At 52.1% G+C, this 20,101-nt stretch overlaps 1 protein-coding gene across 1 annotated transcript in view; it reads left to right on the top strand.

Annotated features, from left to right (window-relative positions):
• The first annotated feature begins 17,889 nt into the window (after window positions 1-17,889).
• LOC140430092 (uncharacterized) overlaps window positions 17,890-20,101 on the top strand; it is a 234,827-nt gene continuing 232,615 nt past the window's right edge. Inside the window, exon 1 of the mRNA XM_072517617.1 lies at window positions 17,890-18,307. Coding sequence (XP_072373718.1) covers window positions 18,073-18,307 — 235 coding nt within the window. The 5' untranslated portion in view covers window positions 17,890-18,072. The remainder of the gene's footprint in view (window positions 18,308-20,101) is intronic.

The following is a 20,101-nucleotide window of genomic DNA, read 5'->3' as shown; positions in this document are numbered from 1 at the left end:
ACGCCAGCGGCTCCGAGAAGAGGCCCCGCGCGACCTTGCAGAAACTAAAATGCTAGCGCTCTCCATCTGGAAAGGAATAATTTGATTAGAGACAGTCAACACGGTTTTGTGAAGGGTAGGTCGTGCCTCATAAACCTTATTGAGTTCTTTGAGAAGATGACCAAACAGGTGGATGAGGGTAAAGCAGTTGATGTGGTGTATATGGATATCAGTAAAGCGTTTGATAAGGTTCCCCACGGTAGGCTACTGCAGAAAATACGGAAGCATGGGATTCAGGGAGCTTTAGCAGTTTGGATCAGAAATTGGGAGTCCAGTTACTAGTGGTGCACCACAAGGATCTGTTTTGGGGCCACTGCTGTTTATCATTTTTATAAATGATCTGGAGGAGGGCGTAGAAGGATGGGTGAGTAAATTTGCAGATGACACTAAAGTCGGTGGAGTTGTGAACAGTGCGGAAGGATGTTACAAGTTACAGAGTGACATAGATAAGCACTTGTAGAAGTACAACTCTATTTTATTTAGCTATGAGCTGTTAAACATACTTGCACTGTGTGTTGACACTATGTTATGTTGACTGGAGAACTGAGGCTAACCTGACCAGACTATACTGCTAGCACGTGGTAGATGTTTGTGTTACTGATCACGGGCTCTGGCTGTCTCAGAGGCTGTATTCCGAATGACCGGGAAAACTAGTGCCCTCTGGCTATATAGTGGCCGTGTCCTGTCTGGTGATTGGCTGCTGTGTTCTGTGTGTTGATTGGTCTTTCAGTGTGTCAGTCAGTGTCTGTCTCTGCACCATCATATGCTTGTGTGTATATTATAACATCTCCCCCTTTTTTGAAAAAAAAATGTGTACGTGGCAATAAATAGTGTGGTATGTGAATGTTTCTGACTATGTGGAGAATATGTGAGCATATTTACAGGACTATATACAAAATCTCTAACATATTTACATGGGAAGGTGTCTAGTGCAGATAGACTGTATGTAACAAAAGACGGGACATGAATAACAGTATGTATAAACTAGCGAACAAAGAACCAGGGTAACGAAACAATCAGTCCATGAGTTTAGAGAGTTCATAAATTCAGGCAGTTCATAAATTCAGTCTCTGTGGTGGGCGACAAATTCTGGTTGACCGCCGCAAGGGTGGGTCAGGGGCCGCCTGCTCTGGAACAGGCGGGACTGTGTCAGTCGCAGAGGGTGGCAACAGAAGAGGCAGATCTGCGAGCTCCTGGATGGGACTGTCCTGAGGGCGAGGCAGGGCATCACGATCTGGCAGCGAGCGTGGAAGGAGCCGCAGTGCCCGCCTATTTCGGCGAAGAAAAGAGCCATCCTGCGTACGAACCAGGAACGACCTGGGGGCCACTTGCTTGATTACCACCGCGGCGGCAGACCAGTCACCTTCAGGAAGTTGTACACGAACCTGGTCATCAGGAATGAGAGCAGGGAGATCTGTGACGCGGGCATCGTACACCGACTTGTGTTGGACCCGAGACAGTTGCATTCGACGCAGGACCGGAAAGTTGTCCAAATCTGGGGCATGTATTGCAGGCACCATCGTTCGTAATGTGCGGTTCATTAACAATTGAGCTGGTGACAGGCCAGTGGACAATGGAGTTGACCTGTAGGCAAGTAGTGCGAGGTAAAAGTCGGATCCCGCATCGGCCGCTTTGCACAGGAGTCGTTTGACAACGTGTACCCCCTTCTCAGCTTTGCCATTCGACTGGGGGTAGTGGAGACTTGAGGTGACGTGCGTGAAATTATACCGCCGGGCAAAGTTGGACCGCTCCTGACCAGCAAAACATGGGCCATTATCGGACATGACCGTGAGTGGGATGCCATGGCGAGCGAAAGTCTCCTTGCACGCACGAATGACCGCTGTCGACGTGAGGTCATGCAGCCTAACTACCTCTGGGTAGTTAGAGAAGTAGTCCACTATGAGGACATAGTCCCGGTCTAGTGCATGGACAAGATCAATGCCAACCTTGGTCCAGGGGATGACACCAGTTCATGTGGCTGCAAGGTCTCTTTTGGCTGAGCTGGCTGGAACCGTTGGCATGTCGGGCAGTTGAGAACGGCGTTGGCGATGTCATGGTTGATGCCAGGCCAGTACACTGCCTCAGGGTCTGCCGTTGGCACTTCTCCACCCCCAGGTGACCTTCATGGAGATGCTCAGGGACGAGCTCCCGCATACTGTGCGGGATGACAATCCTGTCCAACTTTAGCAGAATTCCATCTGCCACTGCCAGGTCATCTTTGATGTTGTAGAATTGCGGGCATTGGCCTTTAAGCCATCCGTCTATAAGATGGCGCATGACGCATTGGAGCAAAGGATCATTGCTGTTTCACGATAAATCTGGATGAGTCGTTCGTTCGTGGCGGGCAAGTTAGATGCACAGAACTCAACATGAGCACCAATTTGGCACACGAAGCCCGCTGGGTCGCAGGGCATAGTGACAGAACGGGAGAGTGCATCGGCGTTGCTGAGCTCCTTACCAGGGGTGTAGACCAGTTCAAAGTCATACCGCCTGAGTTTAAGGAGGATGCGTTGCAGGCATGGCGTCATATCGTTAAGGTCCTTCTATATAATGTTGACCAGTGGCCTGTGGTCCGTTTCGACCGTAAATTTGGGGAGTCCATAGACATAGTCGGGGAATTTGACAATTCCCGTGAGGAGGCCCAGGCACTCTTTTTCGATTTGCGCATAGCGTTGCTCGGTGGGCGTCATTGCACGCGATGCGTATGCGACTGGAGCCCATGAGGAAGCATTGTCGCGTTGGAGGAGCACTGCTCCAATGCCGGACTGGCTCGCATCAGTGGCGACCTTCGTCTCTTTGGCAGGGTTGAAGAATGCCAATACCGGGGCCTTGGTGAGTTTCGCTCTGAGTTCACACCACTCTTGCTCGTGGGCGGGGAGCCATTGGAATTCGGTTGTCTTCTTCACCAGATTGCGGAGAGCCGTGGTGTGGGATGCGAGGTTGGGGATGAACTTCCCCAGGAAGTTGACCATGCCCAGGAAGTGGAGGACCGCCTTCTTGTCCTCCGGTGTCCAAATGGCATTGGTCGCCGACACCTTGTCTGCATCCGGCTGCACACCAAACTGTGATATGTGGTCGCCGAGGAATGTTAGTTCTGTTTGACCAAAGGAGCATTTGGCTCTGTTGAGGCGGAGGCCATGCTCATGGATTGTCCGGAAGACGTGTTGGAGGCGATCAATGTGTTCCTGCGGGGTGGTAGACCAGACGATGATGTTGTCTACATATACCCGCACCCCTTCGATGCCCTCCATCATCTGCTCCATTATTCGGTGGAACACCTCCGAGGCTGAGATGATGCCAAACGGCATCCGGTTGTAACAAAACTGGCCAAATGGGGTGTTAAAGGTGCAGAGCTTCTGACTGGATGCGTCAAATTGTATCTGCCAGAACCCCTTGGATGCGTCCAGCTTTGTGAAAAATTTGGCGCGAGCCATCTCGCAGGTGAGTTCTTCGCGCTTTGGGATAGGGTAGTGTTCCCTCATGATGTTACGGTTCAGATCTTTGGGGTCGATGCAGATGCGTAGTTCTGCGGATGGTTTCTTAACACACACCATGGAGCTGACCCAGTCGGTTGGTTCTGTTACTTTAGATATGACGCCCTGGTCCTGGAGATCCTGCAGCTGCTGCTTGAGGCGGTCCTTGAGGGGCGCCGATACTCGGCGAGGTGCATGAACCACAGGCGTGGCATTTGGTTTTAAAAGAATTTTGTACGTGTATGGGAGGGTGCCCATGCCCTCGAAAACGCTGTGGTATCGAGTGATGATGTTCTTCAGTTGTGTTTGAAAGTCGGCGTCCGGTGGTGCTGAAGCCTCAGCGGGTGACATGGAGTGAACCCTTTCGACGAGGTTTAGGATCTTGCACGCCTGAGCACCGAGCAGGGAAGCTTTAGTGGCCCCTTCAATCTCAAAGGGCAGGGTGGCCTTTAAGGAATGGTGCGACACCACAAGCTGGCATGAGCCGCTGGCAGCAATGGCATTGCCATTGTAGTCGAGAAGCTGGCAGGCGGATGGAAGGATGGTCGGTTTAACGTGGAGGCTGTCCAGGTCAGACCGCGCAATGAGGTTGGCTGAAGCGCTGGTGTCCAGCCTGAATCGGATGCGAGATTTGTTGACCGTGAGGGTGGCACACCAGTCATCGTCCGGATCAATGCTCATCACTGGGAAGGGCTTGGCCTTTTTCTTTTGAAGCACCATGTGCTTGGTGATGATGCCCACCCGGAATGGGGATTTGAGATCCTTGGTGTCAAGGTCTGGAACCATGTTGGAGTCTAAATCGGTGACCGGTTGTTGTACGGTTCGGACGTCCCTGCGCTGCTGGTGGGAGTGACCTGCACAGGGCTGCGTAGTGGCCAAACTTGCCACATTGGAGACAGCGTCGAGAATTTGCAGGACATTGCCGCTTTAAGTGGGAGGAGCCACAGTTGTCGCAATTCGTGATGTCAGAATGCTCAGTACGCCACCGTGCATGTGCGGTGTGGTCGTACGTAGTGCGCACCTGCGCAGTTCGGTCTTCGGCCTCGCCGTCCCCTCAGTCATTGCGTGCATGCGCGGGAGCCCGGGAAAAGCGCGCAAAGTGGCCGCCCTCATCCAGGCTTAGGCCCTGGAGCTGTTTTACAGCCTGCACCCGCTCTGCTTCATGGGGGCCTTGCCGCGCCGCCTCTGCCGCTTGAACGTGCGAGTATCGGTTAGTGGCGTGCTCGTGCAGAACGCAGGTCTCGATGGCTATAGCGAGGGTGAGCTGTTTAACTTTGAGGAGCTGCTGGCGTAGGGGGTCCGATTGCACACCGAAAACAATCTGTCGTGGATCATTGAATCGGAGGTGGAGCAGTAATTGCAGGATTGCACGAGGATGCGAAGGTGGGTGAGGAAAGGTTGAAAAGGTTCATCCTTACCCTGCAGACACTGTTGAAAGACGAAGCGTTCAAAACTTTTGTTGACTTCGATGTCACAGTGGCTGTTAAATTTGAGCAGGACTGTCTTGAACTTGGACTTGTCCTCACCTTCAGCGAATGTGAGGGAGTTGAAAATATGGATGGCGTGGTCCCCGGCCGTGGAGAGAAAGACAGCAATCTTTCTGGCGTCTGAGGCAGCTTCCAGGTCGGTAGCTTCGAGATACAGTTGAAACTTTTGTTGAAAAATCTTCCAGTTCGCACCGAGGTTGCCGGTGGGGGAGGGCGGACCCTGTCCATACTACCGGATGGCTGATCGCTGGTCGAAGGCAGATTATTTCAGGGTAGGTCCATCAAACTCTAACATCACGTACTGGTACCATGATGTGTTGGGTATGCTGGGTCTGCGAGGACTGCATTTACCAGAGCAGAGAGAGATACAGGCTACCAACACTTGTAGAAGTACAACTCTATTTTATTTAGCTATGAGCTGTTAAACATACTTGCATTGTGTGTTGACACTATGTTAGGTTGACTGGAGACCTGAGGCTAACCTGACCAGACTATACTGCTAGCACGTGGTAGATGTTTGTGTTACTGATCACGGGCTCTGGCTGTCTCAGAGGCTGTATCCCGAATGAGCGGGAAAACTAGTGTCCTCTGGCTATATAGTGGCTGTGTCCTGTCTGGTGATTGGCTGCTGTGTTCTGTGCGTTGATTGGTCTTTCAGTGTGTCAGTCAGTGTCTGTCTCTGCCCCATCATATATTTGTGTGTATATTATGACAGGAACTGCGCGACCTTCCTGACGCTCGGGCGGGCGAGGCTGTCACATATAACAAACATTAATTGAACCACTTAACAACGCCCCACGACTTCATGCTGCGAACGATGGTCGCACTGGCTGATTTGCTGGACTCCCTTTAACAAGGGAGAGAGGTACTTAAACAGATCCTGTAGTGCAAACCCTACTCAGTATACAGCCATGCCACCAAGGAGACCAGCCCCATGATTTGGGGATGCCGATCTGGCCAGATTGTTCGAGATCAGATAAGGTGGCTCTGCTCCCCCAAGGGGCTTGGTCGGTCAGCCACAGAGCAGCCAGTGCCGTGTGGGAGGAAGTGGTAGCGGTCGTCAGCTCGGGGAGTGTCACCTGGCGGACCGGTACCCAGTGCCATAAGAAGATCAACGACCTCAACCGGGCCACAGAGGTGGGTTAGCACCAACTCCCTGGTATCCCCCCCCCCCCCCCCCCACCCCCACCCCGGCCCACGAGCATGAGCCTGCACCACTCCTGGCCAGCACCGTGCCATGCCCCAGCCCACCATGTCCAGCACCGTCCCATGCCCCAGCCCACCATGTCCAGCACCGTCCCATGCCCCAGCCCACCATATCCAACACTGTGCCATGCCCTGGCCCACCCATGTCTAGCAGTGCCGTCCACGCTGGCACCCCCCCATACTCCTTATATCCCCCCTACTCCCTGTCATCCCATCACCCCCCCATATGCCCCACCTCCCCCACCCCCCAGCAACCACCCCACCCCCGCGATGAACGATGCAGGCGGCTCGCAATGCCTCCCCTGCTCCCCCACAGGAGACGTTGGCCCACAACAGGTGGGAGAGGGCCCTGACGGGCGGTGGGGTGCTGGACAGATGGCCGGATGCGGGCGTGGCTGAGGACAGATCTATCACTTAGAGATTGGCGTACGGCGCAGAGGTGAGGAGCCCCAGATGCCCTGTCATACGTTAGTTGTTTATGCCATACAGAATGACCTATCCCTCTAAATGACCACATGTCCATTGCCCCGCAGGATCTCCATCCAGCAGTGCGGGCCCATTCCCTTCCTGAGGAGACCACCGTAATCACGGCACAGCTGTCATCCCCACCCTCCACCACCGCAGAGACACACACCTCAGTGGGTGACAGTAGCGGATAGGCTTCTGGGGCACATTCTGGTGAGCACCACATAGTCGCAGATGCACATCAGGTGGGGGAATGCCCAGTCCACACAGCAGTCGAATGTCTGCTGGATCTCAGGACCCAGCTGGGTCCCAGTCAGATGCTGAATCTCTGGACCAGGTTTACCCAGATGCGGCCGTGATATTCAGAGGAGGATGTCAACAACACTCGAGCACGTCCATAGCCGAATCCCAGAGGCTAAGGGGGCAGGAGATATTGCCGGCAATGCATGGCACTTGAGGCCAACATTGCTAAGGTGGCACCCACAGTGGGAAGCAAGGTGTACGACATCGGCAGCATGAGTGGAGGTGTCCAAGGCGTGGCTCTGTCGATGACGGCAATGGCTTAGCGCATCGACAGCATGTCCTAGTCACTGCTGAGCATGTCCCAGTCTCAGGTGGGCATTGCTGAGGCACTCCGGAGCATGTCCCAATCACTGAGGAAGTTGTCCCAGTCATAATTGGGCATTGCCGGGACGCATCAGAGCATATCCCAGTCACTGAGGAGCATCACCGAAGGCATCAACGCCGTGCTGCAGACATTGGGAGCTGCGAGGGCTGGCAAAGCCAGATGATACAGGGACAGCCAGGATTCGATCCAGCTGCCCATCCATCCCCAGGTGAACCCCAGGGCCCTATGGGCACCGACAGGGAGAAGGGGTCAATGGATGCCAACCTGGAGCCATTCTATGCAGTGGCATTGGCAGCCACCAGCTCCCCCGAGACCTATCCTCCTGACAACAGTGTGTCTCGGTGTCAGCACCCGGAACAGTGTGGCGCGGCAGGACATGTGCCGCCGGTAAGTAGGCCGAGGCTTTCTGACCCTTGCACTTGAGAAATTTAATGCCCCTGGCACTTTCCTCTGCAATGCAGGCCGACCACAAATCCCCTGCCCCAGCCCGCTTGGCATTGAGGTCCTGGGAGCAAAGGTGGCCACATACCTCCTCAGGTCCCCACAACAGCCATTTCGCTAGCTTTAGGAGTACTAATCGGCGGTCACATGACCACTTGCTGGGGAGGCGGTTAGATCATGGGGGCTGTTAAATATGAGGTCGCACCCGTTAATTGTAAAGAGAATGGCCTTAAGTGGTGATTATTGGTTTCTCACCACGCTACGGCGCGATCCTGATTTCGCCAACAGGAGTGGGCCGGTAGGATTGCAAACCAGTTGGCGCCCGCGCAGTTCTCGGTTTTGGCCTCTCCGCGATCTAACGGCCATGTCGTGCCCTCGCTCAAGCCCAACTGGGCCGTTAAATTGCACACGCAATTTCAGACTTCATTAATGAACACAAAGGGTATTTATGTATAAGAATTGGACAGCAGCCTCATGGCTGTAGCCAGCTCCCAAAATGTCTCATTTCCTAAAAGGGCGCCACCCCTTGGGTTGATTCCCCATTCTGAAACACAATTGGCCACCGCAGGCCAGGTGATCCGTAATCTTCCTGTGTTGCCCTTAAAAGGGCAATCACCACATTGAATTCCTGACGTGCTCCGAATGAATCTGTGTGGAATTGTTGTGCCTACCTTGGTGAGGAAAAGTCCAGTAAACCTGGACCAATAATTCTGAGAATGAAATTCCAAATCTAACCATGGAATCAGTAAAGTTTAAACTCCATTTAAAGCTTGGGAATGAAACAGATGAGATCAGCAAAAATGAAATCAGAAATACATACAGGAGGTCCAAATGAAAATGTGTGCCGAAGATTCTGATGCATTCACCTGCTATTTGGAGTACGCACAATTTCACACAAATGTTTAGTGTTCCCGAATTCTAGTTTAACCCACTGTGAATATAATTTATATTGTTGGTACGAGACCGAAGAGACAATAAAAACATATTTTCAAAGTCAGATAGATAGTTGAATGAGGGAAGTCAAACATTGAGGTCAGTGGACGTCAGCTTATGAATAGTTTTCCTCCATTTCAACTGGTCTCAAGTCAACTCAAGTAGAGTCAAATGGCTCCTTTTGTGCCTGTTGAACTGGGTACTGAGAGGGGAAAGATTACAGTCTGAGACATTACTCTACATAAAGGAACAGCATCATACAGTTTAAGAGCAATCTGTGACCTTTCAAGGCCCAGTTCTTATGGTTTGCCTGCAATAGAAAGATTTGGCACATGTGCTGCGAGATCTTTCTCTGGGGATCTATTGGGAATCCCTTCCTTCTTTTTCAGCTGCTACTGATCAGATGAGTTAGGAAATTCTGGATCATTGTTCTTGGCCACAAGGTGCACAGCCAAGCGCTGACAGAGGCTGAGGCCTGAAGACACAGCAGCAAGAGTACACAGAAAGGAAGAGGTGGAGGGACACGAGGGCCCAGGAGAGGATATGTACCCATTACCAAAAACCTTGTTGGGAGATGCTGGAGCCAGTTGGCAAAGACTAAACGCAAACCGTTCTCCTAAATGTAGCTGATCCATTATCGCAAACACATCCTCCCGCCATCATCTCTGACCCATGAAATTATACATTTGCAATCATGTCACACAGAACAAAACACTTCTGTTCTTAGAACAAGATTTGTCGGCCCAGGACAGCACTTATACATTAACTAACGGATTAAGCTGTCTCCCAGGAGACATTGTCCAGTATTGTATTCATTGTCGTTCATCTAGGGAAGTGTCGCTGAATCTAGATTCGGCTCCCACTATGTCTTGAGTTCCTATCATGGGGGGAATGTTGAACTCTCCCAATTAATCTGCTGTTTCTTCTCAGTGAAGCTGCCATGGTGGATGTGGTAAAGTAGCTGTTGGCTGATTGTCACAAAGAGGCAAGGCCATAATTTTCAAAGTTTGAGCTCCCCCACAGTCTCTAAGAATGTTTTCGGAAGACCTCGCTGGAGACTTCTCGTCACCAGTCTGATGGTACGATACAAATGATGTTTCACAGCTTGCGTGGGGGATTCCAGAAAAGCGAATGAAAGAAAGGGACAGTGTAGTGAATGCTGGGGTATAGTCTCTTTCCATTCACAGCCCTGGAACTATGAAGCGTGATTACTGAATAGAGACAAGTCATGGAGGGTCACTTTAATCAAGCAGTGGACAACTGCCTTCTGTTTTTTGATACTGTTAACTGTGAATAATGACTGTGCCATGACAGACTCACTGGCATTCACCTGTACGATGTATTGGTAACACTCATACAATTTGATGTTAATTGAATGGATCCATTACTAGTCATCACTGCTGCATCAAACAGGGTTCTTGTAACCATTTGGATTCTAATTGGGGCTTGGGTGGGCTTCCCGTCCGAGGCCCTGTCTGCCCCACACTCCGGGTCCAAAGATGTGCAGGTTAGGTGGATTGGCCATGCTACATTGCCCCTCATGGCATGGTTTTCCCACCACGTTGTGCCCGGCGCCGATCTGAGCGCCCCGGAATCATCGTGGGGCAGCTCCAAATCGGGCTTTGCTCCGGGCACAAAATTGCACGCGAGTCACTCAACATGTGGCGCCCGGCGTGGGTGTGTTTCAGGTAATCATATTTCAATGAGTCATGAGATTGTGGCCACATTCTCCGATGCCCGTCAGTTACCAGCTGCACCGGCACGGCCTCAACCGGATGCTGATTAGTGCTGGTGTCCACAAGTGGAGAACAGACATCCAGAAGTCTTGGAGGACACTGGAGCCCCCCCAGATGTTCGGGGGTAGGGAACAGCATTTACCCGGCACTCCTCCTCGCACCTGGGTCTCCTTGCACTTCTAGTGTGCCCAGTTGGCACTGCCAGGGTACCAGTCTGGCTGTGCCAGGGTGTCTAGGTGCCAGGTTGGCTCTGCCAAGGGTCTGGGCCTGATTGAAACGGGCTGCAGGTGTATATGTGGTTGGGGGTTGAAGAGGGGATCCTGAAAGGGAGGTGTGAGGGCCTGGACCCTCATCAATCCTAGAATGGGGTGTGCTCACTTGGGCAGCAATGCCATGTCTGCAGGGGTGGAATTGTCCAGTGGTGGGGGGTGTTGTGGCCCTCAAGCTCACTTGGAGATCGGGGCACTCTTTCAAAATGGCGCCCCGATCTCTGAAGAGCAGGTCTCGCCGGCGAGTTCAGTTCCCCACTGACGAAGACACTTCTATGTTTGGCTAGGGGCGAAACTCTCTAAGACCCAAAAAAACAACTAAGTGCGGGTGAATCTAGGTTTGAATCTCACCCAAAAGGCCGACAAGAAACACCCTGCTAAATTTGTCCAAAATTACATGAGGGGCGCGATTCTCTGGCCTTGTTGCGCTCTTGCTCAAGCAAATCGAGGCCAGAATAGTGGGAAAGACCAAAAACGAGAACAGTGCCAAACAGTTTGCGATGCAACCGCCCAGCACCCAGAGGAAAAATTGGGATCTCGCCATAGCGTGGCAAGAAACCAATTATCACCACGTAAGCCCTATTTCCATACAATGAACGAGAGCCACCCCATATTCAACCGCCTCCCGTCATTCAGCGGCTCCCCCAGCAATTGCCCACTCTGGAGCTGATTAGTCTCCTTTTGAAAAATGTGAAACTGTCAGAAAGGCTGCTGTGGGGACCCGGGGAGGTGAGTAGCCAACGTTTCTCACAGGGTAAGAGCCCGGGGGCACTGGGCATGCCACCTCTATGTTCGGCGGGGTGTGGGGGACCCTCTGCAGGGGTGGGGAGCAACCACACGTGGCACCACCATGCCAACCCCTTGAACGTGCATACCCATTCCGGGGGCAACCCTTGTTCCTGCCAGTCTGCCCCACCGACCACCCACAACCCCCACCGACTGCCGAGACCTCTGGTCCTGAGGCTGAAGGCTAATGCTAATCAGGAATTGGCAATCGTGGTGAAACGAGCACTTCACACTTGCCAAGTGAATTCCTGTGGGTGGGTGGGCCATGTTGTGTGTGGGGGTGATTGCCTAGCACCCCAATCAGACCCTGATGCCTGGACATGGTGCCTCAACACTGCGAGAGGCAACAACACACATGCAGCAGCCAACATCCAAACATCCAGGGGATGGGACACAGCTCCGGGGACATGTCCACTGCCGGAAGGTGGGTGAGTGCCACGGGGAGAGGGAGATGCCTGGGGAGATGGACCAAGGGTTTGGAAGTCAGCTTGCATTGCGGAAGAATGTGACAGAGGCACCATATTGGTCGTGCACAAAGGTGTTTATTTTGTGTAACACTTCCCCACTCTCCCGATGGTGGCGCCCCCTCCCTCCCAGCCCCCTTAACCCCGTACCTACCCTCCCATGCTCTCCCCCTTCCCCCGATGCCCTCAGTGATCCTCGATGTGCTTGGCCTTCCTAGCTCTACCGCTACGTCTAGGTGTGTCCCCTAGGATGCACATCTGAGGTGGAGGCAACCAGCTGCTTACCTCATCCCGTGGCCTTCGATGGCGGGCATCCGCTGCGGGTTCTGGGGCCGGAAAGCCCCAGCTCAGCTGTCGGCGGCACATGCCGTCCTGTCCCATTCGCTGATTGTGAGGTGCAGCCTCACCAGAGGTTGGGACTGGGGGAGCTGGTGGCCACCATACTCCCTCCATAGGATAGGTCTGGGTTGGCACTCAGTGCCCCCTCCTCTTGCTTGGTGCCCATAGGGCCTTGGGCTTCAGCATGGGATGGAGGAGCAGCTGGTTTGAGCCCTGGCTGCCCCGGCATCATCTGGCTCTGCCAGCCCTGGTGGTTCTCCATGTTCTGCACCATTGTGTCGACGCCCTCGGCAATGCTTCTCAGTGATTGGGCCATGCGCTGCAGTGCCTCAGCCATGCCCACCTGTAACTGGGACAAGTTCCGCAGCATCTCGGCCACTACCATCTGAGAGGGGGACATGTCCCACAGAACCTCATCGAGGTCAGCCTGGTACTGGGGGACATCCCCCAGTGAGGCGGACATTCTGTCGAGACCCTCGGCCATGGCCATCACCGATTGAGCGATGCCTTGGACACTTTCACTCGTGGTGCCGATGTCGTGCACCGGGCTCTCCAATGCAGTCACCACTCGAGCAGTGTTGGCCTCGGTGCCACGCATTGCCAGCGACACCTCCTGCGCCAGTAATCTCTGGGACTCCTCCAATCGGCTATGGATCTGCTGGAGTGTCGCTGACATCTCCCTCTGAATCTCCCGGCCGCTCCGTCACGTCTCCATCAGCTTCAGGATGACCTCTTCCACAGGCTCGGCATCAGGCTGGGATCCAGCTGGGTCCTGGGATCCAGCAGCTCTCCGACTGCTGTCTCGCCTGGGGGGGGGGGGTTCCTGCCTCCACCTGATGTGCATCAGCAGCTGTGTGGTGCTCACCAGATTGTGCCCCAGAATCCTGACCACTAACGTTTCCCACTGAGATGTGAGCATCTGCGCTGGTGGAGGGTGGGGAAGGCAGCTGTGACGCATTGATTGAGCTCTCCTCCGAGGTGTTCTCCTGGGTTGCTGGAGGGGTGTCACCCGGAAGGGCCGGCGCCATTGGCTGGAAGATCTGTCGGAGAATGGACATGTGGTCAGTGGGAGGGTGGGTCAATTAGTAAGGGAATAACAACTCATGTTTGACAGGTCCTTCGGGAGGATCCCGGTGGTTCCTCACCTCTGGTGCCAACCAGCCTCAGCGTGGGTGACCGCTCTGTCCTCGGCCACACCAGTCACCTCACATGCTCGTTCCTCAAAGGAGATGAGGACTCTTATGTCCAGGACCACAGTATGGGCCCACTCCCGACGGTTGGGGGAGATCTTTTTCTGAAGAGACATAGGGAGGGCATCATTGGCAACAATGGGGGGTTCAGTGGTGGGGGGGGGGGGGGTTGTGTGACGAAGGGTTGGGAGGTGTTGAAGGGAGACGGAGGGTGGAGGGGGGGTTGGGGGGGTCGATGGAGAGTTGGGGGGGTGGATGCTCGCTTGGGGGTGGAAAAGTCTCGGTGGGGGGCAATGTTGGAGTCGACTCACCCGTGCTGCCTTGTGTAGATCATTGACCATTCTCCAACACTGGAGGGCGTTCCTCCTGGCCACACTCCTGGCACTCACAGCCACCTCATCCCAGGCAGCACTGGCTGCCCCGTGACCGACCCTCCTGGAACTCAGGGGAACAGGACATCCCTCCTGCCCTCCACTGCGTCTAGGTGTCTGGTCAGATCTGCATCCCCGGATCTTGGGGCCAGTCTCCTGGCCGCCATTGCTGCGAGCTGGCTGGGGTTGGCTGTGCTGTTTAAGTGCTGCTCGACCTTGTTAGCGAGGGGGCGGGGTGTGGCGGGTGAGCGCGGTGCCGACGAGTCAGCTGATATGCCTTCATTTGTGGCGAGATGCATGTGGGGCATCGTTAAGTGGACCAATTATTGTTGAATAGCATTGCTGGCCTCACTGGTCCGGGTGCCGGGAAGCTCGCGGCAGCTCCCGCTTGCTAGCACATTTAGAAATCTTTCTGGAGAATCACGCCCTGTGAGTCATCATTTGGAACAATCATGCCCTTAGTGTTCAAAAGTGTGCAGTTTAAGTGGATTGGCCGTGATCAAATGGGCGGGGTTACGGGGATAGTCGGGGGGGGGGGGGGAGTGGACCTAGGTCGAGTGCTCCTTCGGAGTGTTGGTGCAGACTCAATGGGCAGAATAGCCTCCTTCTGCACTATAGGGATTCTATGGATTCTATACGTCAGGGCAGGCTGGATCACAGAAGGGAGCCGGTCCTTGCTAATTTACAGCGTGTGTGCCCCCCACCCCCTGCCAAGTCCCCTCTTCCCCCCCCCCCCCCCCCCCCCCCCCCAACACCCCAAAATTCTGGCCTTGGAATTCACCACTCTGAAAAAGTGAATCTGCTGATGAAGGAAAAGCTGGAGTTCCCTTACTGACTCCCAGACGACAATGTGTCTTGGAACATGGGAATGTTACACAGAAAATTATCTCTCTGATTGAAGCTTCCCCACGTGATAAACCTAAATCTGCAATTGTAAAGAAAAAAAGGCACCAGTTACCATTGACATTCAGTGGTCACAGAATAGAGTCAAGGAATCATACAGCACAGAAAAGGCCCTTTTGGCCCATTGTCCCCGTGCTGGTCAGCTGCACACCGCCACAGAAGGATTCAGTTACAGAGAAGTTGTCATTTTAAATAAAACCAGAAATTGCTGGGAATACCCAACAGATCAGGCAGCATAGATGGAGGGACATCATATTCCATGGCAAAATGGCAAGGCCATTTTTGGGTCTGGAACCTGAGTCTCTGAATCGCGTACCAGGCCTTACCAGAGTAAACTAATTGTCATGCCACCTTTGAGCTCCTCGACAATGAGGGAGGGTATATCAAAGGGAGGATTTCTAATTAATGGAGGCACGGCTTCTCTGCAGAGGGAAGGCTGCTCGCTGACTCCTACTCAAAGCTCCCGCTGTGGGATCACAGAGGTTGCACAGAGCCATCCCAAGGGCAGGTGGGAGAGGGCAGCCTCTCCAACCAAGCCGACATGGATGGAGTTGTTAAGGAAGTCAGTTGCAGAAGTGTACTCCCTCCAACCTGGAAACAGTGCCCCAAGAGGACCACGACCTCAGGAGGGTAGTGACAAGGTGAGTGGCAGTCGTTTTCACTCGTCCACCAGATGTGTATGGTGCTGGCAGGGCCAGCATTTCTTGCCTGTTCATCGATCATAGAATTTACAGTGCAGAAGGAGGCCATTGGGCCCATCGAGTCTGCACCGGCCCACGGAAAAATCACCCTATCTAAGCCCACATCTCCACCCTATCCCTGTATCCAGTAACCCTATCTAACCTTTTTAGACACTAAGGGCAATTTAGCATGGCCAATCCACTTTTATGTTTGAACATGAACTACTTATTGGTAAGTCTTTAACTATGCACAGATCCCAGTTCATGTCCTGCGTAGTGCTTCTGTCTCCATGTTGGCTTCCTCTAGGATGTTCTCTGAATCCATTACCATGTAACTCTATACGTTATACCGGTGCAGTGCTATTTTCAATCCCATTTTAACAATTGATCTACCGAGCACTGTTACATTACAATGGCATGTAGGCACAGAAAACATCATATGACATTGCCCATCTTTAATTGCCCTTGGGATGGTGGTGGCGAGCTCTCCTTCTTCAAACGCTGCTGTCCACCTGGTGTAACATCTATAAGTGCTGTTAGAAAGGGACTTCCAAGTTTTTGACCCAGAGACAGTGGACGCAATTCAGTGGCCTCGTTGTGCTCAAGTAAGAGCTCAACAAGATTGGTAACCGTGGGAGAGGCCAAAACCGAGAAACGCGCCGGGCGGCAAACCGCTTGTGATGCAACCGCATGCTCCCGTGGCGAAATCAGGACCCGCTATAGCATGGCGAAAAACCAATAATCACTACTTATGCGTTATTTCCTTATAACTAATGTGAGCCACCCCATGTCCAACGGCCTCCCTTGATCCAGCGGCCGAGGTGGTCTCATGGGGCCAGCTCAGATGGCCCGGCGCCGTCAGCTGGGGAACCTACAGGAGAGTGAACCGTTGTGCTGCTGGGGAACCCACCGTGAGGGTCACCATTGGTGGGACCGGAAGATTGCACCCTCGGTGAGTTGCTGCAGTGCTTATTGTAGATGATACACAAACTGTTGCCACAGCGTGTCGGTGGCAGGTCGAGTGAATTTTTAAGGTGGTGGATGGAGCTGCTTTGTCCTGGATGGTGTTGAGCTTCTTGAGTCTTGATAAGCTGCACACACCTTGGCAAATGCAGAGTATTCCATCACACTCCTAACTTGTGCCTTATAGACGGTGGACAGGTTTTGGGGAGTCAGGAGATGCGTTTCTCAGTGCAGAATCTCCAACAGTAAACTGATCACCACTTTTCCTACTGATCATTGGTGCACTCCCCCAATCACTATTACCCCCCCCACCCAGAACCAATGACCCCCTCCCCCACACAATCAGTGAAACCCCTCACCGATTATCAATACCTTACCAATATCAATACCTTACCAAGATAACCTATACCCCTCTGTTACATCTCCACTGATCAGTGGTTACCCCCTCTGCCCAAGAACCAAGAGTACGCCCCCAAATAATGGTCAGCATTGATACCTGCCGAGCAATGGAGTACCCCTGACAAACGTGAGGCTTCCCCTCCAACATTCAGTGCTGCCACCCACTGATCACCAGTTACCCATCATCAATTTATGCTGCTGCCCACCGCTAACCTTCTGTTGTCCACCACTATGCCCGTTTCATTGTGGACAGTTCAATGAATGTATGGGTGGCACGGTAGCACAATGGTTAGTACTGTGACTTCACAGGCGCCAGGGACCCAGATTCGATTCCTGGCTTGGGGGCATTGTCTGTGCAGAGTCTGCACGTTCTCCTCGTGTCTGCGTGGGTTTCCTCCAGGTGCTCCGGTTTCATCCCACATGTGCTTGTTAGGTGAATTGGACATTCTGAGTTCTCCCTCAGTGTACCCGAATAGGCGCCGGAGAGTGGCGACTAGGGGATTTTCACAGTAACTTCATTGTGGTGTTAATATAAGCCTATTTGTGACACTAATAAAGATTATTATTAGGGCAGGTTCATCCACAAGTAGTCTTGTTGTGAGGCATCAGTTACAAATATTAATTGAGAGAAGAGCAGCGAATGTTGGAAAATCTCAGCCGGTCTGGCAACATCTGTAAGGAGAGCAAACAGAGTTAAAACTTCGAACCCTTTTCGCTCTTCGCCTGAACAAAGCCAAAAGGTCTCAAAACGTTAGCTTGGCTCCCTCTCCCTACTGATGCTGCCAGACCGGCTGAGATTTTCCAGCATTCGATGTCCTTGCTTCGATTTCTAAGTATCTGCATCATTTAGCATATTTTATTACAAACATTAACTGGTTCGACTAAACATTAATGAAAGAAAGAGATGCGGCTATGTTCTGTTGGGACATCAAGGTGCTGAGGAGTTGGAAAAATGTCAAAAGTCAGCAGAAAATGAACAAATGTAGATAAAATATGGACTTGAGGTGTTGAGAAAAAGTTAGCAAGTTAATGAGAAACTGTGATGGCTCCTGTTAAGGGAGCAAAATTACTATAAAGAGCGAAGGGATTGATAAACATATAAGTCAAGGACAGAGAAGAAAGAGCAAGATACTCAGAATCTGCAGAGTAATACAGTCAGGTAGAAGTTTGAGATTGGAAAATACATTTGGATCAGTTAATGAAAGCAGGTGCAATTGGCGCAGTGGACGCCATTAGAGAGTGAGTGGAGCAATTGGCACTCGGTTCTTATTGAGCTGAAGTTGATCTCTTGTGAGCTGCAATGAAGAGTCCTGTGTTCATCCTGGCAATTGGGCTGATGCTGCCCTCCTTTGAAGGCTCCCAAAAGCCCAAGCAGAAAATAACAATGAATTGCGGCCAAGTAGCGATACAAGTGATGCTTAACATGTGCGAAAGGCCTAAAGATGATGAAGTGAGGCAGCTCTGTAAACATCCTGTCATACAAAGCATCAACCACTTCTGCAGAGGTTCAAGGCCTTACTCTCAAAAAACCTTTGGTAAGCATTGCGATCTCTTCTCTTAACTAGGTTGGAGAAGTAGTCATTAGTCTCTGACAAGATCAGTGTCGATCCAGGGAAATGGATGACGGAGTTCATCCAGGCAGGTGGGCAAAGTTGAAAATGTCGGAAGTGCAAAATAAGGCAGAAATGAAATGAAAATCGCTTATTGTCACAAGTAGGCTTCAATGAAGTTACTGTGAAAAGCCCCTAGTCGCCACATTCCGGCGCCTGTTCGGGGAGGCTGGTACGGGAATTGAACCGGCACTGCTGGCCTGCCTGGGTCTGCTTTAAAAGCCAGCGATTTAGACAGATAATGCTTTTAAATTCCATCTTTCCACCAGGTAAGGCACGTGGTAGTTTTATTTGTGCAACTTCGGCCATGGCAGGTTAAGGGAGTTGCGATTGAAGGTTAATTTGAGAGCCAGCCAGAACAAAAGCTGCAGTAATGGTGCTGATGTTCTCAATGAGAACTGGAATTTCGGTCGAGGTGCTGCCACCGCACTGGCATAACTTTATCAGAATTGCAGTGGAAAACCTGGCAACAGATCTTCTGCTAAAACTGGGGTTGTGCAGTAGCAGGAGTGCTCTATGGAAATTCCCTTCCTCTTGCTCTCTCTCTCTCTCCCTTTCTCTTAAGCATTCTATCTTGTCTTCGCATCACCTCTCGCCGTGTACCTGACTTGTCTCTAGTTCGATCCTTTTTCCTTTTCCATGTTTTCCCTGTTCATTTCTCACTTCTTAAACCACAATGCTTGAAGAGGGGAACCATAGGCTCGATCTGCAATACACCATTGCAGTTGCTTCCCCATTCCGTAAGCTTACATTTCCAGCAGGTAACAGTGCAAACAATTTTGAACTGAGGGCTGCAGGACAAAGGCTAACAAACAGCAAACGTATTTCCAGTCAATGTCCTGAATTAACTCTATCTTCTTGGAAGTGGTGAAGGGAGCAAATCAGTTGCCTCTTTCCAGCTTTGTGACCGTTTGTTTCCAACAATCATGCTTCTCTCAGCTCTTCCTGTTAATGTGCAACATGGCACAATTATTATTCTGTGCAATTGATGTCGGTCATCCTGCAAGAAATCTGGTGCAAAATATCAAAAACATTAAGGATGATTTCATGCTCCAACCAGCAAACCGTGTTTTATGTTTGTAGAGCGCACAGGTTGTAAAATTAGGACTTTAAGGTTGTATCTCTGGCTCCTCCTCACAGTCCCTTCTCGTGCTGTGGGATAGCAGAATCAGCCCTATCCTGTGAATGAGCTTGACTCTGGCGAGGATTTCCTGCTCAGTGGTGGAGCATTGGCCCTCAGGTGATTTAGCTCTTTCCGAACAGCAGATTAAGGGTACAATCGAATGGCCTCTCGCGAGATTTGCAATGCTCGGAACGCACTGCGAGATCAAACGAGATCATGCAAGACATGATGGGTTTCGCCCTTGCTGGGCAAGATCTAGATTAATGGCTCCTTTAAATATGTCTGTGCCTGAGAATGAAAACCCGCGCTGGGAGACTTCGCCCTGGTGTCCTTTAGCACTGGTCCTCACAAACGTGGACCAGGCATAAAGACACCTGGGGCTGTCTCCCACTTCATTTGAGGCCCCGAGGCAGTAACGCTCTGGACAGGGTGGTAGCCAAGCACTCCAGATGACACCCATGCACATTAGCACTGACAGTCTGGCACCCTGGCAGTACCACCCTGGGTGGCACTGCCAGGCAGGTAGGACCGCTAACGGGTGCCATACTGGCAGTGACAAGGTGCCTGGGTGGCAGGTTGCCTGTGCCAGGTATCGG

The sequence above is a fragment of the Scyliorhinus torazame genome, chromosome 9 (genome assembly GCF_047496885.1).
Source record: "Scyliorhinus torazame isolate Kashiwa2021f chromosome 9, sScyTor2.1, whole genome shotgun sequence".
In the NCBI taxonomy this organism is placed as follows: domain Eukaryota; kingdom Metazoa; phylum Chordata; class Chondrichthyes; order Carcharhiniformes; family Scyliorhinidae; genus Scyliorhinus; species Scyliorhinus torazame.
The sequence above is the reverse complement of the archived record's forward strand: the minus strand, read 5'-3'. Positions and strand labels throughout refer to the sequence as shown.